This window comes from Chanodichthys erythropterus, chromosome 9, assembly GCF_024489055.1.
Source record: "Chanodichthys erythropterus isolate Z2021 chromosome 9, ASM2448905v1, whole genome shotgun sequence".
In the NCBI taxonomy this organism is placed as follows: Eukaryota; Metazoa; Chordata; class Actinopteri; order Cypriniformes; family Xenocyprididae; genus Chanodichthys; species Chanodichthys erythropterus.
The window spans coordinates 1713181-1735082 of record NC_090229.1 but is presented as its reverse complement, the minus strand read 5'-3'; the positions used below and the strand labels follow the sequence as shown (position 1 = coordinate 1735082).

The 21902-nt window shown below is 36.9% G+C and overlaps 1 protein-coding gene across 1 annotated transcript in view; it reads left to right on the top strand.

Annotated features, from left to right (window-relative positions):
* The first annotated feature begins 537 nt into the window (after positions 1-537).
* pabpc1l (poly(A) binding protein, cytoplasmic 1-like) overlaps positions 538-21902 on the top strand; it is a 275870-nt gene continuing 254505 nt past the window's right edge. Inside the window, exons 1-3 of the mRNA XM_067394179.1 lie at positions 538-730; positions 876-1069; positions 1262-1377. Coding sequence (XP_067250280.1) covers positions 538-730; positions 876-1069; positions 1262-1377 — 503 coding nt within the window. The remainder of the gene's footprint in view (positions 731-875; positions 1070-1261; positions 1378-21902) is intronic.

The window sequence follows — 21902 nt, the reverse complement described above, 5'->3', positions numbered from 1 at the left end:
TGAGAATAAATTAATGTGGAAAAAATACAATTATACATAAGGAAATAAGTTTAAATACTAATTTATTCATTTTTTTTTTTTTAACTATTTATTTATTTATTTATTATGCTGGAAGCATTGGAATTCCATAGTCTTGGTCACATAGTGGCACTCCACACACACTATAGGAACAAAAGTGTTAAATCTATGATTTTTTTATTATTATTATTATTATTATTATTTATTTATTTATTTTTTTATTATGTTTGTTGTCTCACATTTTGAGAAGTGGAGAATGGAGCTAATAATAACACTTAATAGTTTGATTAGGGTTATTTTAAAATGAGATCTGCATTTTGAAACCCCCTTTGTCATTTCTCAGCTTTTAGATACAGTAACAAGCCACAGACAAACTCGCAAGAAAACCATCAGCTACACAATGTTAAAATTTGTCAGCCAATAGGGCAATGATAGTGTAAAAAATCACTTTAAAGTCAAGTTTTCCTGATAATAAACTACTCTTTTTTTTTTTTTTTTTTTGTGGAGTGCTTCTAAAGGATGAATAGCAGTGGACCAGCATACCCATTAGCCTCTCTGTACGTTGGTGACCTTCATCCTGATGTCACTGAGGCCATGCTGTACCAGAAGTTTTCTCCTGCTGGTCAGATCATGTCCATCCGCGTGTGCCGTGATGTAATTACACGGAGATCCCTTGGATATGCGTACATCAACTTCCAGCAGCCTGCTGATGGTGAAGACACTCTCACTCTTCTTACAAGTATACTTTTTAATAATAATTAATTACCTAGACTAATTACTACATTTAAGTGATTAGAGTACTTCTATAAATAGTGAATCTCACTTTTCTCTTTTCTTTTTTTTTTTCTATATTTAAGCGGAATGTGCCCTTGACACAATGAACTATGAAGTCATCAAGGGTCGTCCAATCAGGATCATGTGGTCACAGCGAGATCCAGGTCTGAGAAAGTCTGGTGTGGGAAACATCTTCATCAAGAACATGGATGAGTCCATTGATAACAAGGCTCTCTATGACACCTTTTCTGCTTTTGGTAACATCTTGTCATGTAAGGTACATCCTTTTTCATCACTTTTTTTTATTTATTTATTTTATTAATTGTATTTTTTTGTTAATTTTTATCTGAAACAAAAGAAATAACTATTGCAATAATGCACCAAATTTTCCCCACAGTAAAGGCTCATTCACAATAAGAACGATAACTATAAAGTTGTGAACGGGCCTTGACAGTATTTTTCATTCTAGGTAGTTTGTGATGAGAACGGCTCAAAGGGTTATGGGTTTGTGCACTTTGAGACACAAGAAGCTGCCAACAGAGCCATTGAGACAATGAATGGCATGCTTCTGAATGATCGCAAAGTGTAAGTACTGACAATGTGGAACAACATTCCTTTACACAAGTGGTTCTCAATCAGGGGGCCGAAGGATGACTTAAAAGTATTCCAGAAAAGTTGAGACATTTTGTAAAACACAATAAAATCAAGAATCTATGATTTGTTCATTCTCTTGAACCTTTGTTTATTTGACAAAAGTGCAAAGAATTTTTAAAAAAATGTTTTCAGCCAAATTAATTGTATTTTGTAAATATAAACAACTTTTGATGGCTGCAACACACTCCAAAAAAAAGTTGGGACAGCGGTAAAATAAAAGTGAAAAAATTATAGAATATACAAGTTAAATTGTTTTGAAAAGTATACAATTAGCAGGTGAATTGGTATTAGGTGAGAGTAGTGTAATTGGGTATAATAGGAACATACAACAAAGGCTCTGTCTTTGCAAGCAAATATGGGTAATGGCTCCAAATTTCATGAGAAAATTGTCAAACAATTCAAAAATCACATTTCTCAATGCAAGATTGCATGGAATTTAGGTCTTTACTATCTATACGCAATATTGTGAAAAGATCCAGGGAATCCAGAGAAATCTCTGTGTAGGGCAAGGCAGGAAACCTCTGTTGACTGCATGTGACCTTCAAGCCCTTACATGGCACTGCATGAGAAACATGAGTCATGCTGTTAAATATAGCCACATGCTCAGGAGTACTGGACTTTTACTGAACTCCTTGGCGCATGCACGCAACTTCTACCGGCCCTTTTTTGGAACATCTACATCTCCCCTCCTCAGGGGCAACCTTAACTGTTGAACATCTCTGTAAACATTTTCTGAGAACAAGTCAAGTCACCTTTATTTATATAGTGCTTTTTACAATGCAGATTGTGTCAAAGCAGCTTTAAATTGATAACTGGTACATAATTTTTGTTGCACAGCAGCTCTTCAAGAATGGTGTCAATGCAGGCAGATCAAAGCACTGTTGAATAAATGTCAAGAAAACTGTTGAATATCAAATGTCAAGTCAAATGTCAAGTGTCCCCAACGAAGCAAGCCGAAGGCAACAGCGGCAAGGAACCCAAACTCCAACTGGTGACATCAGGTGGCAAAAAAGTGGCAAATAGGTGTTAAAATGGAAGAAAAAAAACCTTGGGAGAAACCAGGCTTAGTCGGGGGGCCAGTTCTCCTCTGGCGAACAGTGCTTTGTTACAAATCAGGTTGCTATCATAAGTCTGATAGGATCACAACAATCAAAGTATTTATTTCAGTTCCATCCAGTTGAGGATCGTATTCATCACGCCGGTATGGACGGTTTGTTGAGGAACTGTGCTACTGGCTGTCGTGTCGATGAGGCCTTCACAATGGATGATCAAGTCGACTCGATCTCTGCTGATACTTCAGGGCTGCATTGTGGTCGTGTCCAATTGAGGATCGTATTTATCACGCCGGTATGGTCGGTTTGTTGAGGAACTGTGGCACTGGCTGTCGTGTTGATGCCTTCACAATGGATAATCTAGTCGACTCAATCTCTGCTGATACTTCAGGGCTGCGTTGTGGTCGTGTCAAGGCGCAGGTCCTTGGTCTCAGCTGGATACGGCCCGGATCCGGTTGACTACGGTAAACCTCGGGATAAATAGAAAGACTAGTATTAGCGTAGATGCCATTGTTTTTCTGATGTAACAAGTACATCTGGTGTTATAGGAAGTGTTCCTGGTTCCAGCTGATCTCATTTATGCAGCCTAATAATCCTTTAACGGATTTGAAAATATAAATTGATAATGTGTTATGTGTATGCCAGGTTAAAGAGATGTGTTTTTAGTCTAGATTTAAACTGACAGAGTGTGTCTGCATCCCGAACAATGCTAGGAAGATTGTTCTCCTATTTGGCACCCAAACTCTGGAAGGATCTACCGCCTGCGGTTGATTTTGATATTCTAGGTATTATCAGCTGGCCTAAATTCTGAGATCGCAATAAACGTGAAGGATTATAATGATTTAAGAGCTCGCTCAGGTACTGGGGAGCTAAACCATTTAGTGCTTTGTAAGTAATTAGCAAGATTTTAAAATCTATACGATGTTTAACAGGAAGCCAATGCAGTAATGACAGAACTGGGCTAATATGGTCATACTTCCTAGTTCTAGTAAGAACTCTAGCTGCTGCATTTTGTACAAGCTGTAGTTTATTTATCAAGCGGGAGGAACAACCACCCAGTAGAGCGTTACAGTAATCTAGCCTTGAGGTCATGAACGCATGAACTTACTGTTCTGCATTTTTCATTGAGAGCATATGTCGTAGTTTAGATATATTTTTAAGATGGAAGAATGCGGTTTTGCAGATGCTAGTAACATGGCCTTCAAATGAAAGATTGGTATCAAAGAGCACACCCAGGTTCCTAACTGACGATGAAGACTTAACAGAGCAGCCATCAAGTGTTAGACAGTATTCTAGGTTATTGCGTGAAGTAGTTTTCGGTCCAAAAATTAGAATCTCTGTTTTCTGAATTTAGTAGTAGGAAATTACTGGTCATCCAGTTTTTTTTATATCAGCTATACATTCTGTTAATTTAACTGTCCTAGTACTGAGCCTTGCGTTACTCCATATTTAACTTGTGATTGACATGACATCTCATCGTTTACTACTACAAACTGATAACGGTCAGATAAGTATGATTTGAACCATGCCAATGCAATTCCGCTAATGCCAACATAGTTTTCGAGTCTATTTAAAAGAATATTGTGATCAATAGTGTCAAATGCAGCACTAAGATCCAGTAACACTAATAGAGAGATACAACCACGATCTGATGATAAGAGCAAATCATTAGTAACTCTAATGAGAGCAGTCTCAGTACTATTAAGAACAAGTAAACAAACATGTTAGAAAACATTTTTTTTCTCTCTCTCTCTCTCTCTCTCTCTCTCTCTCTCTCTCTCTCTCTCTCTCTCTCTCTCTCTCTCTCTCTCTCTCTCTCTCTCTCTCTGGTGCATGCTGGGAGTTTGTGGAGGGCCTGAGAGCATTGTTGCTGAGGGCGCGTTGTGATTTTCCTTTCACTGGATTTTATCAATTTATTTTTTTCCCGTGCTAGATTAGGTTTTTTTTTTAATCCGTGTAGGGAGGTAAGGAGGTAAAGAGGTTTTACGTGTGTGTGCGTGCGTGGGTTGTAGTCGCTGGAATGGTGACTACTCACGCGCCGGGCACGTCCAATCTGTCACTCCGTAATGGCTGCAGGTGTGTACCTGAGCCCGGGGTGACTGTGGAGGATCTGCTGCTGATCATCGGTGATAAGATAGGCTTCGATAACATCGTCTCGGCCTCAAGAATGAACAAAGCGGTGATTGTGTGTTTGAAAACCGAAGCACTCGTTAATGAGTTGACTATGAGTGGAATATATGTTAAAGAAACATTCGTTCCGGTAACCCCGCTATCTGCTCCAGCAACCAAAGTGATTGTCCCTCCGTTCATTCCCAATGAAGCCATTGTTAAAGAACTGTTAAGATTCGGTAAGATCGCGAGCCCCGTTAAAGCGGTACCGCTAGGATGTAAAGATGCAGCTTTAAAGCATGTGCTTTCCTTTAGGCGACAGGTTTATATGTTTCTTAGCTCTCCGGAGCGGACGCTGGAAGTTTCTTTCCGTGTTTCCTACGGAGAGAGTTCTTTCATGGTTTACGCGAGTACGGAAAGTTTAAAATGCTTTGAGTGTGGTGAATTGGGCCATAAGCGTTTTACTTGCCCGCATAAAGACGAAGCGCGCGCTTCTACACCTCGCGCCGATGATAACAGTAGCAATCATCATGTAAATATCACAGAACCTCAGAGAACTGAAAAACTGGATAACGGAGCTACTGAGGAAGTGAAGGGACAGCAGGAGGTGAGTGATTTTAATGTTAATAACGCTGGCTGTGTGGAGCAACCTGGATGTAGTTATTTGCCCGATAAAGCTGTGAGTGCTGGGGTGGATAATGATTTGCGTGATGCTGATGAAATAGGTGTGAGTAGTGATGCTGTTGACATGAGTAGTGATGCTATTGACATGGGTGTGAGTAGTGATGCTGTACAGGTAACTGGCTCAGAGGAGAATATGGCTGATGAGACTGAGTGTTTATCACAGTACACTGATGATGGAATTAAAGATGAGTGGGCTGAAATGACTAAAGAGGTTGAGAAAGATTTGTATAGTGTTGAGCAAATCAATTCTTTTCTAGATCAAACAAAAGGTAAAGCAGGTGTTGAAATAAGTGATTACTTCCCAGACACAGAAAAGTTCATTGCTTCAGTTATGTGGGCTAGGAAGGTCAGTAGCTATGATGAACTTTCTCGACAAAATAGATACCGTCTCAAAAAGCACTTAACCACTGTTAAATCAGGTAAAAGGCTAGGAAAAGCGAGGGGGAAATCTAAATAATCACTATGGCTGGTAACTCTTAGTCTCATCTGTTCTCTCTTTTTTTCTCTCTTTTCCTTATGGTGGTCTTGACGGTGGGATCTCTAAATATAAATGGGATGAGGGACGGGAAAAAGAATGAGTTACTTTCAGAAATTATTGGTTTGAAAGGTTTGAGTGTTACTTTTTTGCAAGAAACTCATAGTACTTGCAGTAATGAAGTTAATTGGGGTTTATGGTGGAAGGGTGAACATGTTCTCAGTCATGGTACTAATTTAAGTGCTGGTGTTGCTGTTCTTTTTTCTCCTACACTTAATGTCAAAATCTTATCAAAGTGTGAAGTAGTACCAGGAAGGTTTTTAAATAGTAAAGGCTGAAATCAGTAATTTCAATTTCCTGTTTGTAAATATTTATGCTCCTAATGTTGGAGCGGAAAGAAAATTATTCTTTGCTAAATTAGAAAATATAATTAAAAAAGTGAAGATTTTTTCATTGTTGTAGGAGGGGATTGGAATTGCACTCTTGATTTTATTCTAGACAGAAATGGGGAAGAACCTCATGCACAGTCAGCCTCCTGTTTAGCTGGTGTTTTAAAAAAACTCAGTCTTTCTGATGTATGGAGAGAACACAACCCTTCTACAAAACAATATACATGGATGAAAGTCAATAATGAGAGGATTTCTGCTGCACGGTTGGACCGTTTTTATATATCTTCTAACTTGAAAAATAGAGTTGTCAATACAGAAATTATCCCTAATATTCTTTCTGATCACAAGCTTGTTACAGTTGGGTTTACCTTGTCTAAAAGTGTACATAAGAGCTACTACTGGCATTTTAATACTAAACGTTTAGAGGATAAGTTCTTTTTTGAAGATTTTGAGTGCTTTCGGGAAGCATGGCAAACATAACAGAGTCATTTTGAAAATATTATCCAGTGGTGGGAAGTTGGAAAAGCACACACAAGGGATTTCTCTCAAAAATATACTGCTTATTCCTCTGTACGGTTGAAAAATACTTTAAAATGGCTGGAAACAGAAATTGCTGATATTGAAATGAATATGACTGTTAATGATGATGTTAATTTAAAAGACTTTTGGACTGAAAAGAAAAGCCATTTAAGTTCAATACTGGATGAAAAAGTTAAAGGGGCTCTTATAAGGAGTCGCTATTTAAACTTGAAAGATATGGACGCTCCTACTTCTTACTACTTTAATCTAGAGTGTAAAGTGGGTCAGCAGAAACAAATGCTTTCATTGAAGGACAATAATGGACATGTCACATCAGACCCTATGGAGATGCATAGACTCGCTGTTGATTTTTATTCTAAATTGTACACTGCTGGAAGTTCAGATGGTTTTTGTAGAAGTGAACTGTTGAAGGATTTACCTGTTTTATCTGAAGAACAAAAAATGTCTTTAGAGACTGATATCTCTTTTGAGGAAGTGTCTATAGCTGTGATGGGTTTGTCTTCAGGTCGTAGTCCGGGATAGGACGGACTACCAGCTGAGTTTTACAAGACTTTTTGGCCTATTATAGGTAATGACTATTTTAAAGTATTTCAGAAATGTTGCAATGAAGGAATTCTCCCAACCAGCTGTCAACGTGCTGTTCTGTCATTGCTCCCAAAAAAGGGTGATTTAACACTCCTAAAGAATTGGAGACCTGTTGTTATAATCTGTGCACAAAATAGCATTTTTTTCAAAGGTTTTAGCAAACAGATTAAATAATGTTTTGCATGAAATTATACATAAAGATCAGTCATACTGTATTAAAAAATAGGTTAATTACAGATAATCTTCATTTAATTAGGGATGTTTTTGATTTTGCCTATTGTAATGATCTTGATATGGGCCTTTTATCTTTAGATCAAGAAAAGGCTTTCGATAGGGTTGATCATGTTTTTCTGTTTGACACACTTGATGCTTTTGGTTTTGGGAAAAAAATTGTTTTTATGATCAAACTTCTATATACTAAAGCAACATGTATGATTAAATTGGGTGGTGGGTTAAGTACCCCTATAAATGTAGGAAGAGGTATCAGACAAGGTTGCCCAATTTTTTGGACAATTATATAGTATTGTAATTGAACCGATGCTATGTAAATTGAGAAGGGAATTAATGGGTTTACAGGTTAATACCATGAATTGTTCTGTTAAATTATCTGCATATGCTGATGATATCACAGTCATAATCAGAGAGCAAAGTGATATTCAGAAGCTTTAGAGTGTTATGGCAAAGCCTCATCAGCTGTAGTTAATTGGAGTAAAAGTGATGCATTATGGTGTGGAAGAGTTTCTAAAGGTCTAGTGCTTCCTGGAGGGTTACAGTGGGGGAAGACAGGTTTTAAATATTTAGGGGTTTTTATAGGGATAGAGGAGTATAGGTATAAAAACTGGGAGGGCCTTGTGGAAAAAGTGTGTGCTAGGTTGTCTCGCTGGAACTGGTTGCTACCTCAACTGTCCTATAGGGGCAGGGTTCTGGTATGTAATAACCTGGTTGCTTCTCCACAAAATGACGGTACTAGAACCTCCTGAAGATCTGGTGAGAGAAATACAGCAGCGGCTTGTAGATTTCTTCTGGTCGGGACAGCATTGGTTGAAAGCTGCTGTGCTATATTTACCTAGACAAGGAGGAGGACAGGGGCTGATTGACATCAAATCGAGACTAAAGGCTTTTAGGATCCAGACAGCAAAGAGACTTCTTTATGATGTGGATGTGAGCTGGGCTGAAATTGCATGTGCCCTCCTGAGAAGAGCAGGAAACATGGGATTGGACCGTCACTTGTTCTTGATGAATATTATCAAACTGGATTTGTCTGGACTGAGTCTTTTTTACAGATCTCTTTTTAAATCATGGACACTCTTTAAGTTTTCACGGGGTGAAAGTGACACTCGGAACTTATGGATGAATGAAGAGCCACTCTTCTTTAATTCTGCTCTAGATGTGGATACCCTTAAATCAGACACTCTCAGAAAAGCCATGTGGGCTGCAAACATCATAAAGACTGGACATTTACGAGTTAACAAAGAATGGGTTACCCCTGAGAATTTGGCTTCAAAATTGAGAATTAAATCTATCAGACTGGCAAAAAATGTGTTGATGCAGATAATTGAGAAACTGTCTCAGGATTACAGTTTGGCAACGGAAAATTTTGATAAAGAGACTGATAACAGTAATTTTCCACTACTGTTTCTTGAACCAGAGAATGGCATATGGCAAGAGAAAGAAGGCTGTTTGCTATCTTTTAAGACTCCTCAGCCGAGTTTTTTTCGCAATGCTGATAAGAAAGCCATCTACATTATGTTTGTGAAATCATGGCATCTTAGAGCACTGGAGACTGTCAGCGAGTCCAAATGGCAGGAGTTTTTTGGGCCAGGTGCCTCCCCTAAAGGCAGTTGGAGGTCCCTGTACAACCTATTGAGAAGAGGTCTGGAGACCTGCAGTGGAGAATAGTACATGGGATTATAGCCACAAATAGACACAGAGCACACCTTGATCCACGGGTAGGGGAGGGTTGTCCTTTCTGTGGGGAGCAAGAAACAGTTTTTCATTTGTTTTTAAAATGTAAGAGGCTTCAACCAGTGTTATGTATTTTAGAAGAGTGGTCTAATAAATTAGGGGAAGTTTTTACACCTAGTATTTTTAGGACCATAAATAAAAAACTCTGAAGTAGGGGAAAAGTGCATGTACTAATTTTATTTTTGGACAAGCTAAATTGGCAATATGGTTATCAAGAAAACATATGAATGGTGTTAGGTCAACTGATGTTGTGTTCATTTTAAAAGGGCTTTTAAAATCCCGTATTAAAATTTAGTTTACGTATCATAAATTGGTTAACGATATAGAGATGTTCAAAAATAAATGGGCGGTGAATCAGTGTGTTTGTGATGACTGTTTACAAATATATATCTAATTTTATTTATTTATTTTATTTTTTCCTCTCCCTCTGAAAAAGCAATGTAAGATTGTGTTTTAACTTGTATTGTATTTAAGTGTTTTTGTTAATAAATGTATTTTTAAGTCAAATTCAAATTGCTTTATTGGCATGACATATTTAGGTACATATTGCCAAAGCATTGCATAAAGCAAAACAAAATCAAACAAACATACAAACAAGAACATATATAAAATGCATTCATACATATATATATATATATATATATATATATATATATATATATAATCAGGGTTCCTACGCGGTTTGGAAAAGTATGGAATTTGATTTGAGTTTTTTCCAGGTCTGGAAAAGTATGGAAAAAAGAAATCAGAGTATGGAAAAATATTTGTGTTTCCAGACTATTGCCTCTATTCAGTTTTCTAATTTATTATACCTGCAAACTAGTCACTTTGTGGCGAAATTAGCAGTTTTGAATCAAAATACATCATTTATGTGAATCATTTACATCCGCAGTTCAGGGTGAGTGACTGTGTGACACAAGATTCTCATAAGAATTGCAAATGGGCTACTATTTTTCCATTGACTAGAGTTAGTCACTATCTTTCTTGGCGCTCTGTGGCGTGACAGATCGCTGTAGCGCTCGTGAACCAGACATCTCTTTGGCTTTACTAGTTACAACACAAAATGAATGAACATCTGAAGGTATGTTGAAAGATACAGTACAACTTACCAAAATCTGTCATGTCACATGCAATCGATTAATCAGCGTTTCAACCGCAGAAAGGCGTCAATAAAACAGCTTGTAAAAATGTCACATTTAGCCTACCTCAGAAAAGCCTTACAATGTCCAATAACTCATCATTTAGCTACAAAAATTAACTTTGAGAGGAGCATTTTGATAAATATATGCTCTATAGGCTATTACATATTCATTGTATTTGTACTTAACATGTGCTTCTATATTGAATACATAAAAGTTTTATGACAGTCACCATTTAAATGTTTAGGCCTACATAAAGAGTAGAAAAATAATTGTCACTTTTATTATAACGTTATTATAAAAACTTCCTTATGTGTAAGTTAGCCTATATGTAAGTAACTTACGATCAATTTAACCTAATATTATAATGACGTACCAGCTGTGGTTCCCTGTATTGTTTACAGCATTAGTTGAGAGATTTTTTTCTTTGAGGAAATTTGCCATGTACTGTACCTGATAGGGTAAATCGCAAGCTTCTGAATCAAAATCGCATTCAATTATGAAATTTGTCAATGCTCAGCCCTGGTGCCAAAAGGTTTTTTATTTTTTACTTGAAGCAAATGTTGTTTTTTTCCATTTATGTTCTTTTCAGAGTGCACCAGAATGCTTCCTTTACATGTTAAAATCACAAAAATCTTCTCCTGGGGGAGGATGCCCCCAGACCCCCTACAACTATCTACTTTCTACATGTCACCTTTTTCACCTCTCTTCACTTTGCAAATATGTTTATAGAGTTACGAATTTCTAAAATATTACGGAAACTGCTTGTGCTACTCATACTCGTAGGCTACTCTATAAAAATACTTTGATACATATAATATATGATACATATAATGTCGAGAACAGAGCAGATGGATAAATCACAGAAGGATCTCTATAAAGGAAATGTATCGAATTAATAGACAAATTAAATATTCACGCCTATGTAGCGAGTAGTATGGCCGGAAAGGGAAACAAACTAAGTCATGACAACTTGTTAAACGGAATATATTAATACTTGTACTAATAATAGATTTTATCCCCAACAAAAGTTACACAGGTACATGGTTTTTAAGAAGAGAAGGGCCTAGGACATGAATACTAAATACAAAACTTTATTTCAACAATCAGACACTAATTTAAAAATCACTAAAAGACTGTAGGACCCGGACTACAAACATGAAGCAGTGACATTTCCTCTCTCAAGATCCATTAATCAGTTCATGTGAGTACAGTGGTTCAATATTAATATTATAAAGAGGCAAGAATATTTTTTGTGCGCCAAAAAACATAGAAAAGGAGACCGAGGCTCACCAATGGCAGAAATCGTTTGGAAGGAGGTCTGGAAATTTGAGTATGGAAAAGTATGGAATTTTGAAATGGAAAATGTGTAGGAACCCTGTATTATTTATATATATATATATATATATATATATATATATATATATATATATATATATATTATATATAATATATATTATATATAATATATATATATATATAATATATATATATAATATATATATATATATATATATATATATATATATATATATATATATATATATAATATATATACACATATATATATATAATATATATACACATATATATATATAATATATATACACATATATATATATAATATATATACACATATATATATATAATATATATACACATATATATATATATAATATATATACACATATATATATATAATATATATACACATATATATATATATAATATATATACACATATTGATAGTAGTATAATATGGATGTTCACTCAGTACCTCTTAGTTTGTGGCAATTATAAATATATTGTGCTATTAAAGTGGAAGAAGGTCCTTCACCAAGTAATATTTGTAGTTTGTCAGTTTCATGGAGTGACTGGAACTCCGGGATGATATGCTGTATTTGACAGTATAGTGTCTCTCTTAAGGTTGTGTATTTATCACAGTGGAGGAGGAAGTGTGCCTCCGTCTCAACTGCCCCTGATCTGCATTCATTACAGACTCTATCTTCTTTGGGTAACCATGTCTTCTTGTGTCACCCTCTTTCTATGGCCAGCTGGTGGTCACTAAGTCTGTACTTGGTTAATAAATTCCTGTGTTGTATTTCTGACAGAGGTGAGCTATTCAGCCAAACTGTATTCTCTGTTTAAACTGAGATAACACTGGAGACGACTTTGCTCTTTCGTTTGCTCTTTCCAGTGCTGCATGTATGTTTTTTTTCTCTTTACTCATAATTTCTTTAATTTTTGCAGGGTTTTCTGGGGCAGTGATTTTGAATGTGCAATGGTGTCAGAAATGACAAAAAGCAAAGATGACTTTTCTGAGCCCTCAGTTCTTGTGTTTTTAGTGCTTTGAAAATGAAGTGTGTCTTCAGGACTAGCTTTTAAGTGTATCCAGAACTTTAAAGCTCTTTTTTTTAATCATTAAATTGAGGGGAAGACGGCCTAGTTCCGCCCTACAGGCATTATTAGGTGTGTTTCTGTGGACATGAAGGATGCTTCTACAGAACTCTACATGTAGACCTTCTAAAGGATGTTTGTCCCAAACCTTATGGCTGTAGTTACTCGCTGGACCCCACACCTCACTTCCATATGAGGCAATGGGCAGTATTACACTATCAAAGATCTTTGTCCAAATTCTGATTGGAATGTTTATTTTGAATAATTTAGTTCGTATGGCATGCATTGCTCTGCGGGCTTTTATAAGTAATGTTTTAATAGCCAAATTGAAATTTCCAGTGGGTGTTAAAACCAAACCAAGATAATTATATTGTAAAGAGTGCTGAAGAGTGGTGTTGTTTACAGTAAATGCATGTTTATGTTCCAGATTTCTGTATGGGAGGGTGATCTAGGTGAGAGGAATTTTTCTTAAACTTTCACCGTTTCTTGCTTTTTATTTTATTTTATTCAATTATTTAAACTGAAAAAAACAAACAAACAAACAAAAAAAAAAACCTGAATTTGTTTTCCGTGAGAGTTGTGGCATGTCGGAGGTAGGGATGGCGTCTCACACTCACATGAGTGTGCAGGCGTCAGGCCTGTCACTCCGGCATGGGATTAGGTGTGTGACTCAGGCAGGTGTGCCTGTAGAAGATGTGTTACTGGACGTGGCAGAACGTGTGGGCCATGAAAATATCGTCTCGGCGTCTAGGATGAACAAGGCCGTAGTGATATTTTTGAAAGAAGAAAATGTGGTCCATGGTTTGATCGAGAGTGGGATTTCGGTAAGTGGCTCATTTGTTCCTGTTCAACCTTTAGTTTCAGTCACGACGAAGGTGACTGTTTCTAACGTTCCGACTTTTATTCCGGATGCCGACATTGAGCGAGAGCTTTCTCGATTTGGAAAACTTGCCAGTGGAATTAGAACGATTTCACTTGGTTGTAAAAATGCCGCTTTAAAACATGTGTTGTCGTTTAGGCGACAGGTGTACATGTTTTTAAATGAACCAATGCTGAATATTTCCTTTCGATGTGTTTTTGAGGGCAAGTCGTACATGATGTACGCGAGCACGGGAGAGATGAGGTGTTATGATTGCGGGAGTATTGGACCTGTACGGCTGTCTTGTCCTCATAGAGTTGAATCTGAGAACGAAGCAGGCCCTAGTAATACTTTAGACAAAACGAAGGAAAATGAAGTGCAAAAGAGTAATGTACCAAATGAAGTAGTAGCAGTGAATAATGATGATCAGAATATACTTTAGACAAAACGAAGGAAAATGAAGTGCAAAAGAGTAATGTACCAAATGAAGTAGTAGCAGTGAATAATGATGATCAGAATGTGATTCAAATTTGAAGGAAGGAATGATAATAAAAGATTTGTTCCCTAATAATGGAAAAGATACAGAGGAAGCTTCTGGTAGTAAGACAAAACGGGGAAAAATGAAGAAAGTTAATGTTGGTACTGATGCGACTGTTGAGAGAAGTAGTGTGGTACAGGGGTCTGAGCAGAGTGATACTGTGGAGAGTTAAGACTCAGTGAATACAGGCCAGACGGATGATGACCCAATCGGGTTGAAAGGTGAAGTTTTGGAAAGAGGAAGGATAGTATCTTTGATTAAGAAGGTGCAATCAGTAATGGTTGATGAGGAAGTGGATGATGATGATGATGATGATAACGGTGGTGGGTTGTCTGATTTTTCAGACGTGTCAGATGTTTCGCAAAAAAGTTGTGAGCAGGTTTACTCACTAGATGAAATAAATAAATTCTTGGATGAAACCTTTGGAAAATCTGTTGATGTGCGGAATTACTTTTCTGATCTGAAGAGGTTTGAGACTTCTGTTCGTCATTGGCAGAGGAAGGTTGGAGAAGACTAACTCAGTCAGAGAAAGAGATTTCGTTTAAAAAAAGTTTCTTGCAAAACTGCGAAGGGATAAAACACCTATAAAACGTAAATTTAAATAATTGAATCAATGGTTTATACATCACACTGGATGAATTTACTACACTATTTCTTTCTGTTTCTCTTTTCTATCTCTTTATATTTTCTATGGAGATGATAAGGGTAGTCACTTTAAATATTAACGGAGGGAGAGACGAGTAAGAGAGCTTTGGTAGCTGAATTAATAAATATTAAGAATGTAAATGTTTCTTTTTTGAAAAATGTTTCTTTTTCTGTAAGAAACACATACAGATTGTAAAAATGAAGTAGAGTGGTGTAGATGGTGGGAGGGGGAGAGCGTCTTCAGTCACGGGTCAAATTTGAGTGCTGGAGTAGCCATTCTTTTTTCAAAGAATTTGAACTTTAAAATTTTGTTAACTGAAGAAATAGAAAAGGGTAGAGTTTTAATGGTTACTGGAGAAATAAATGATTTAAAATGTTGTTTCATAAATGTTTATGCTCCGAACAATGGATCAGATCGTGTGGAATTGTTTAGGAAGTTGCAGAGTGCATTAAGAAAATGTGATAATGATTCTTGCATAATTATGGGTGGGGATTGGAATTGCACCACAAATTTTCTTTTAGACAGGAACAGAGAAGAGCCACATCTACTGTCTAGTAATGCTCTTCAGAATATTATTAAAGAGTTTGAGTTAATGGATGTGTGGAGGAATATGAATAAGAGAATTAGACAGTATACATGGGGTAAAATACTAGACTCTAATGTAACTGGAGCAAGATTAGATAGAATATATATAAGTAAAACAAGTATGAATAGAGTTTCTAATGCTAATATATTCCCTAATGGTTTTTCGGATCATCATACTGCAACCATAGATTTTAACATTACTGCTTTAGACCGCCCCAGGTTTTATTGGCATTTTAATACAAAATTGCTGCAGGATAGGTCTTTTTGTGAAAAATTTGGTGATTTTTGGAAATTGTGGAAGTTGAATAAAGGTAATTTTGAAAAAATGACACAATGATGGGAGGTGGGGAAAACAGATAAAGGTCTTTTGTCAAAATTTTTCCTACAATACTACTGTGTGTGTTAAAAAGAAAATTGAGCAGTTGGAGAAAGAAATTATTGGTATGGAAAATGTGATGGATGTAAATGTTTTGGGTGTATCCAATGATTTAAGGAATAAGAAATTTGAATTAAGATCTATTTTAGAGGAAAGAGCAAAGGGTGCTTTGATTAGAGCAAGAATTTCTTCTATTAAAGACATGGACTCTCCCACTTCTTACTTTTTTAACCTGGAGCGGAAAGCTGCACAACAAAAGCGTATTCTTCACCTGCGTAAGGAAAATGGAACATTAACTTCGAACCCAACAGAAATGAGGAAAATAGCAATGGACTTTTATGCTGATTTGTATGGTAATACTGACTGTGACTCTGAGAATATGGCAAAATTATTACAAGGACTTCCAAAGTTGCAACCTGGGGATAAGAAAAAGCTTGACACCATGATCAACTTTAATGAACTTTCAGAAGCAGTTCAGCAACTCTCCACAGGGCGTGCGCCAGGAATAGATGGTTTACCTGCTGAATTTTATAAGACTTTTTGGGCTGTTTTAGGTGAAGATTTTTATGAAGTGTGTTGCGAATGTTTTGAAAAGGGAATGTTGCCAACTAGCTGTCAGAGGGCGGTGATTTCTCTTTTACCAAAAAATGGAGACTTAGGTTTTTTTTTTAAATTGCCGCCCTATTTCTTTGATGTGCTCGGACTATAAAATATTGGCAAAAGTTTTAGCCAATAGGTTAAAAAAATATTTACATATTGTGGTCAAAGGAGAGCAAACATATTGTATTCCGGGTCGCTCAATTATGGACAATCTGTTTTTAATAAGAGATGTTATTGATGTGTCTTGTAATGAAAATTGTGACGTTGGATTTTTGTCTATTGATCAGGAGAAAGCTTTTGACCGGGTGGGCCATGAGTATATTTTTAGAGTCTTGGAATCATTTGGGTTCGGGAATTGTTTTATTTCATGGATCCAATTGTTGTACAAAGGGGCTTCAATTATGCTTAAAATGGGGAATGGTTTGACTTATCCTTTGCCGGTGAAAAGAGGTATTCGACAGGGGTGTCCTCTCTCAGGGCAACTTTACAGCCTAGCAATTGAGCCCCTGTTATGCAAATTAAGAACTGGATTAAAGGGTTTCATGGTTCCAGGTGATCCAAGGGAGCTGAGCTTATGCCGATGATGTAACTATTTTTGTTACTGGGCAAGGGGATATGCAAACATTACGTGAGAGTTTGGATATTTATGAAAAAGCATCTTCAGCCAAAGTTAATTGGGAAAAAAGTTATGGTTTTATTGTGGGCCAGTGGGAAAATGGTGGGTTACCGTTACTTCCTGGGGGATTGCATTGGTGCAGGGAAGGTATAAAAATTCTTGGAGTGTTTTTAGGAGTAGAAAACTATAGAAAGAAGAACTGGGAGGGTTTGCTGGAGAAGGTGTCTGCTAAGTTGTCTAAATGGAAATGGCTATTGCCAGAGCTATCCTACAGGGGTAGAGTTTTGGTTACGAATAACCTGGCCGCCTCCATGTTATGGCACAGATTCAACGTTTTAGAGCCACCAGATGATATTGTTAAAAGTATCCAGAGAAAATTGGTGGAGTTCTTTTGGTCAGGACAGCATTGGATTCCTGCGCCAGCTCTGTATCTTCCAACTCATGAGGGGGGACAAAGTCTGATTGACATAAGGAGCAGGATCCACACCTTTCGATTACAGGCAGTGAAGAGACTGTTGTACGAGGAGGACGTGGGGTGGATAAATGTGGCATGCGCTCTGTTGAGAAGAACATCGAATCTGGGATATGACAAGCAGCTGTTTTTACTGAAAGTTAATGAGCTGGATTTGAATCATTTGACTTCTTTCTACCAATCCATGCTTAAAGTGTGGAGTATGACTTTTTCTGTGAGTAGAGAGATTTTGCGCCCACAGGACTGGATTATGGGAGAACCACGGTTTCATAATTCTTTGATACAAACGAACATTTGTCTTCAAGCAGTGTGAGGAATTGTTTGGTTAAAGCAGGATGTACAAAGATTGAACATCTAAGGGATGACAGTGGGTGGAGGACGGCAGATTCAATTCAGCACAAGACAGGAATACGTTCTTTACGTCTCTTGGATCAGATGTTGGAGGAAGTACGCTCAGCACTGCCTGGAGCCTGCAGAGAAGCACTGGGAACGCTTTCGCAGGGATGGAGCTATAGTTTTCCAGCAATTCGGGTCTCTGCTGCACAGGAAAGTCCGGATAATGAATTTACTTTTGTGTCCTTTAAAACTCCAGAGTTGGGATTATTTCAAGACATTTGTAAAAAGGCATTATACATTGTGTGTGTTAAAGTGTCTCATCAAACTGCTTTGAGAAGAGTTAAAACATGGAGGTGGACAGAAGTGTTCGGGCCAGACTTCAGAGGATGCTGGAGATCTCTGTACAAGCCTCCTATTGAGAAACGTACAGCAGATTTACAGTGGAGACTGATGTATGGTATAATAGCTACGAACAGACACGTGGCGCATCTGAATCCAGAAGTAGGGAGGGAATGTCCTTTTTGCGGAACGGAAGAAATGGTTGAACATTTGTTTATCCAGTGTGAGAGGTTAAGAGCTTTGTTTTGAAAGTATGGGTGAGGAATTTTCCTATAAAGTTTTTATTAGTGGTCCAAAGTATAAAGTCAGATATCGAAGAAAAGTGGTTTTGTAAAATTATTTTTTGGGAACAGCCAAGATGGCAATTTGGAGGACACAGAAAAATAAAATCTTGGGAACTGGTTCAATTGATGCAGAGAGAGTTCTGAAGGGGATGGTGGCTGCTCGAATTAAAATTAAGTTTGCTTATTTCAAATTGGTTAATAATATTATAGATTTTTCTGCAATGTGGTCAGTGGGGAGTTTTTTGTGTGAGGTCGGGGAGGATGAAATGTTGGTTTTAAAGATGTAATGAAAGGGCTGTATTCTGTATTGATTACATTTTTATTTTATTTTTAAATTATTTACAGTTTTGTAGATTTTTTTTTTTTTTTTTTTTTTAATGGAATATTGGAATGAAATATGATGAATGATCAAATAAATATGGGTTAAGTCTCTCTCTCTCTGTCTCTCTCTCTGGCTCTGTCTCTGTCTCTGTCTGTTGCATGCTGGGAGTGAGTGTGGTGTGTGAGAGGCACGTGTGAGAGCGTGAAGTTTTCAAACTTTCTTTATAGTATTTTTTTTTTTCCCCACAGGATTGATTGTTTTTTTTCCCCTTTCTTTTTTTCTTTTTTCTTTTCGAATCACTGATATAGTGGATTTGTGCTTAGTTTGCGCGGCGTGGGTGTGGGATGGCGTCTACCCCCGTGGGGGATGAGCAATCTCTGTCGCTTCGGAATGGTTTCAGGTGCGTTCCCGAGGCAGGTACAGCGATTGAGGACGTGCTGTTAGCAACAGGAGAACAGGTAGGCCATGAACATATTATTTCTGCTTCTCGTATGAACAAGGCGGTTGTCTTTTTAAAAAATGAACAACTGGTAATCAGGATAATTGAAAGTGGCATTTGGGTAAATGAAACTTTTGTACCCGTTACACCTCTTCATGCTCCAGCTACAAAAGTTACAATTTCCAACGTACCCCCTTTTGTTAAAGATGATGTGATTGTGCGAGAATTAACTCAGTTTGGAAAGATGGCTAGTGCTGTAAAAACGATTCCTTTGGGTTGCAAATCTGCTACCCTTAAGCATGTTTTGTCTTTTAGACGACAAGTTTTCATGTTTTTGACGTCCCCTACCAAAACATTGGATGTTTCGTTTCGTGTGACAAATGAAGATAGTTCCTACATGGTTTACGCGAGTACAGATAATTTGCGTTGTTTTGAGTGTGGCGATATCGGCCATAAGAGATTTTCTTGCCCTCATAAACGGGCCGAGGAAGCGGGCCGAAGAAGCGGGGACGTCAGGATTGGTGGGTGAGAGTTGTGGAACGATTGTGGTGGAAAAGCCGTTGAGTGGTGCAGGTGCTCAAAATGAGGATAAAGAAACAAAAGGAAAAGATGAAGCGGGTAATGGAGTAAAGGTGAGTGTAAATGAGTCTGAAAGAACTGCGGGTAGAAACGAAGAAGTTTCATCTAACAGTTGTATCGTTTCTGATGCTTTGAGTTACAAGGAGGATAGGATGCAGGAAAGCATTGTTCAAACGATGAAGCTGAAAAAGAGTCTGAAGATGATAGTATTCAAGATGATGATTCATGTGTTGATGTTGATGTTAGTAGATTTGGAGATGTTTACTCTGTGGAGCAGATAAATCGTTTCCTAGATGAAACTAAGGGGAAGAGTGTAGATATTGAAGAAGTTTTTCCTGACCTAGAGAAATTTATCGCATCTGTAATCAAAGCTCGCAAAGAATGTAGCGTTGAAGTTTTGTCACAGCAAAAAAGGTTCAGATTAAAGAAATATTTGACAATAGTTAGGCAAAAAATGAAAAAGAATAAGGGTAAACGTAGGTCTACCAGAACAAACTCTAAATAAATGCACATGGGGATCTGGCCTTCTGTGTTTCTATCTTTCTTTTTTCTCTTTCCCTGTTTACTATGGATGTTATTAGAGTGGGATCCTTAAATGTAAATGGGGCAAGGGACAGAAGTAAATGGCCATTATTAAAAGAATGCTTAAAGTTGAAAGAAATACAAGTTGTGTTTCTACGAAAAACACACTAATGAAGATAATGAAACTGATTTGGAAATGTGGTGGGAGGGAGACCATGTTTTGAGTCATGGTACCAACCTTTGTGCAGGGGTAGCAATATTATTTTCACCAAATTGTAAAGTTAAAATTTTGTCTAAAAGTGAGATTGTGAAGGGGCGCCTATTGGCTCTCAGAGTAGAAATAAAAAATAGAGTTGTTGTTGTTTTAATAAATGTTTATGCTCCTACAACAGGTAGAGAGAGGATTGCTTTTTTTCTTAAACTTAAAGATGTGGTTTCTTCTTATATTAATGAGGATTTTTTAGTAATTGGAGGTGATTGGAACTGTACATTGGATTTTACTTGTGATAGGAATAGTGAAGAACCCCATTTTTTTTATCAGCAGCATCTTTAAGAGAGATTACCACACAGTGTGGGCTTATTGATATTTGGAGAGAAAAAAACAAAGCAGCTAAACAATATACATGGATTAAAGTGACAGATAATAGGGTTAGTGCAGCACGCCTAGATAGGTTTTATGTCAAGAATACAATGTGTAGTAGAATTGATGAGACCAATATAATTCCAATTTCTTTTTCAGATCATCATTTAATTTCTTTAAATCTTATTGTAACTCAGACAATCCCTTATTGCTCATATTGGAGATTCAGTAATAAGTTATTAGAAAATCTTGACTTCCATGAAAAATTTAATACTTTTTGGAACTTTTGGACTGAACAAAAAATAAATTATGAAAATCTTCTTCAATGGTGGGAGGTGGGAAAAGTTCAAATTAAGCTTTTTTGCCAACAATATTCATCACAAGCTTGGAGTAGCATAAAAAGGAAAATGTCTAAAGTAGAAGATGACATTACTGCATTGTATGGTTTGTTGATTAATAATAATGACATGGGAATTCAAGAAAAATTGTTATTTAAAAAACATGAATTAAGGGTTATTTTACATGAAAAAGTGAAGTCTGCACTTGTTAAAGCACGGTTTACTTCTATCAATGATATGGATGCACCTACAAAATATTTTTTTAATTTGGAAAAGGTCGTTCAAAATAACTTTATGCATTGTTTACGAAGACCCGATGGAAGTATTACTTCAGATCCTTTAATGATGAGAAGAACTGCTGTTGATTTTTATTCTAATTTATTTATGAAAGAAGACACCAACATCACCTACGAAGAAGTAACTGATGCAGTAAAACAACTCTCAACTAGTCGAGCACCAGGTCTTGATGGACTTACAGCAGAGTTTTTTAAATCTTTTTGGGGAATTATTGGACAGGACTTATTTAAAGTCTTTGAAGAAAGTTATAAATTGAAGGAACTGCCCAAAAGTTGTCAAAGGGCTGTCCTTTCTCTTCTTCCAAAGAAAGGAGATTTGTGTTTACTAAAAAATTGGAGACCTGTTGCTGTTCTTAATTCAGATTATAAGATATTGTCTAAATGTATTGCAAAT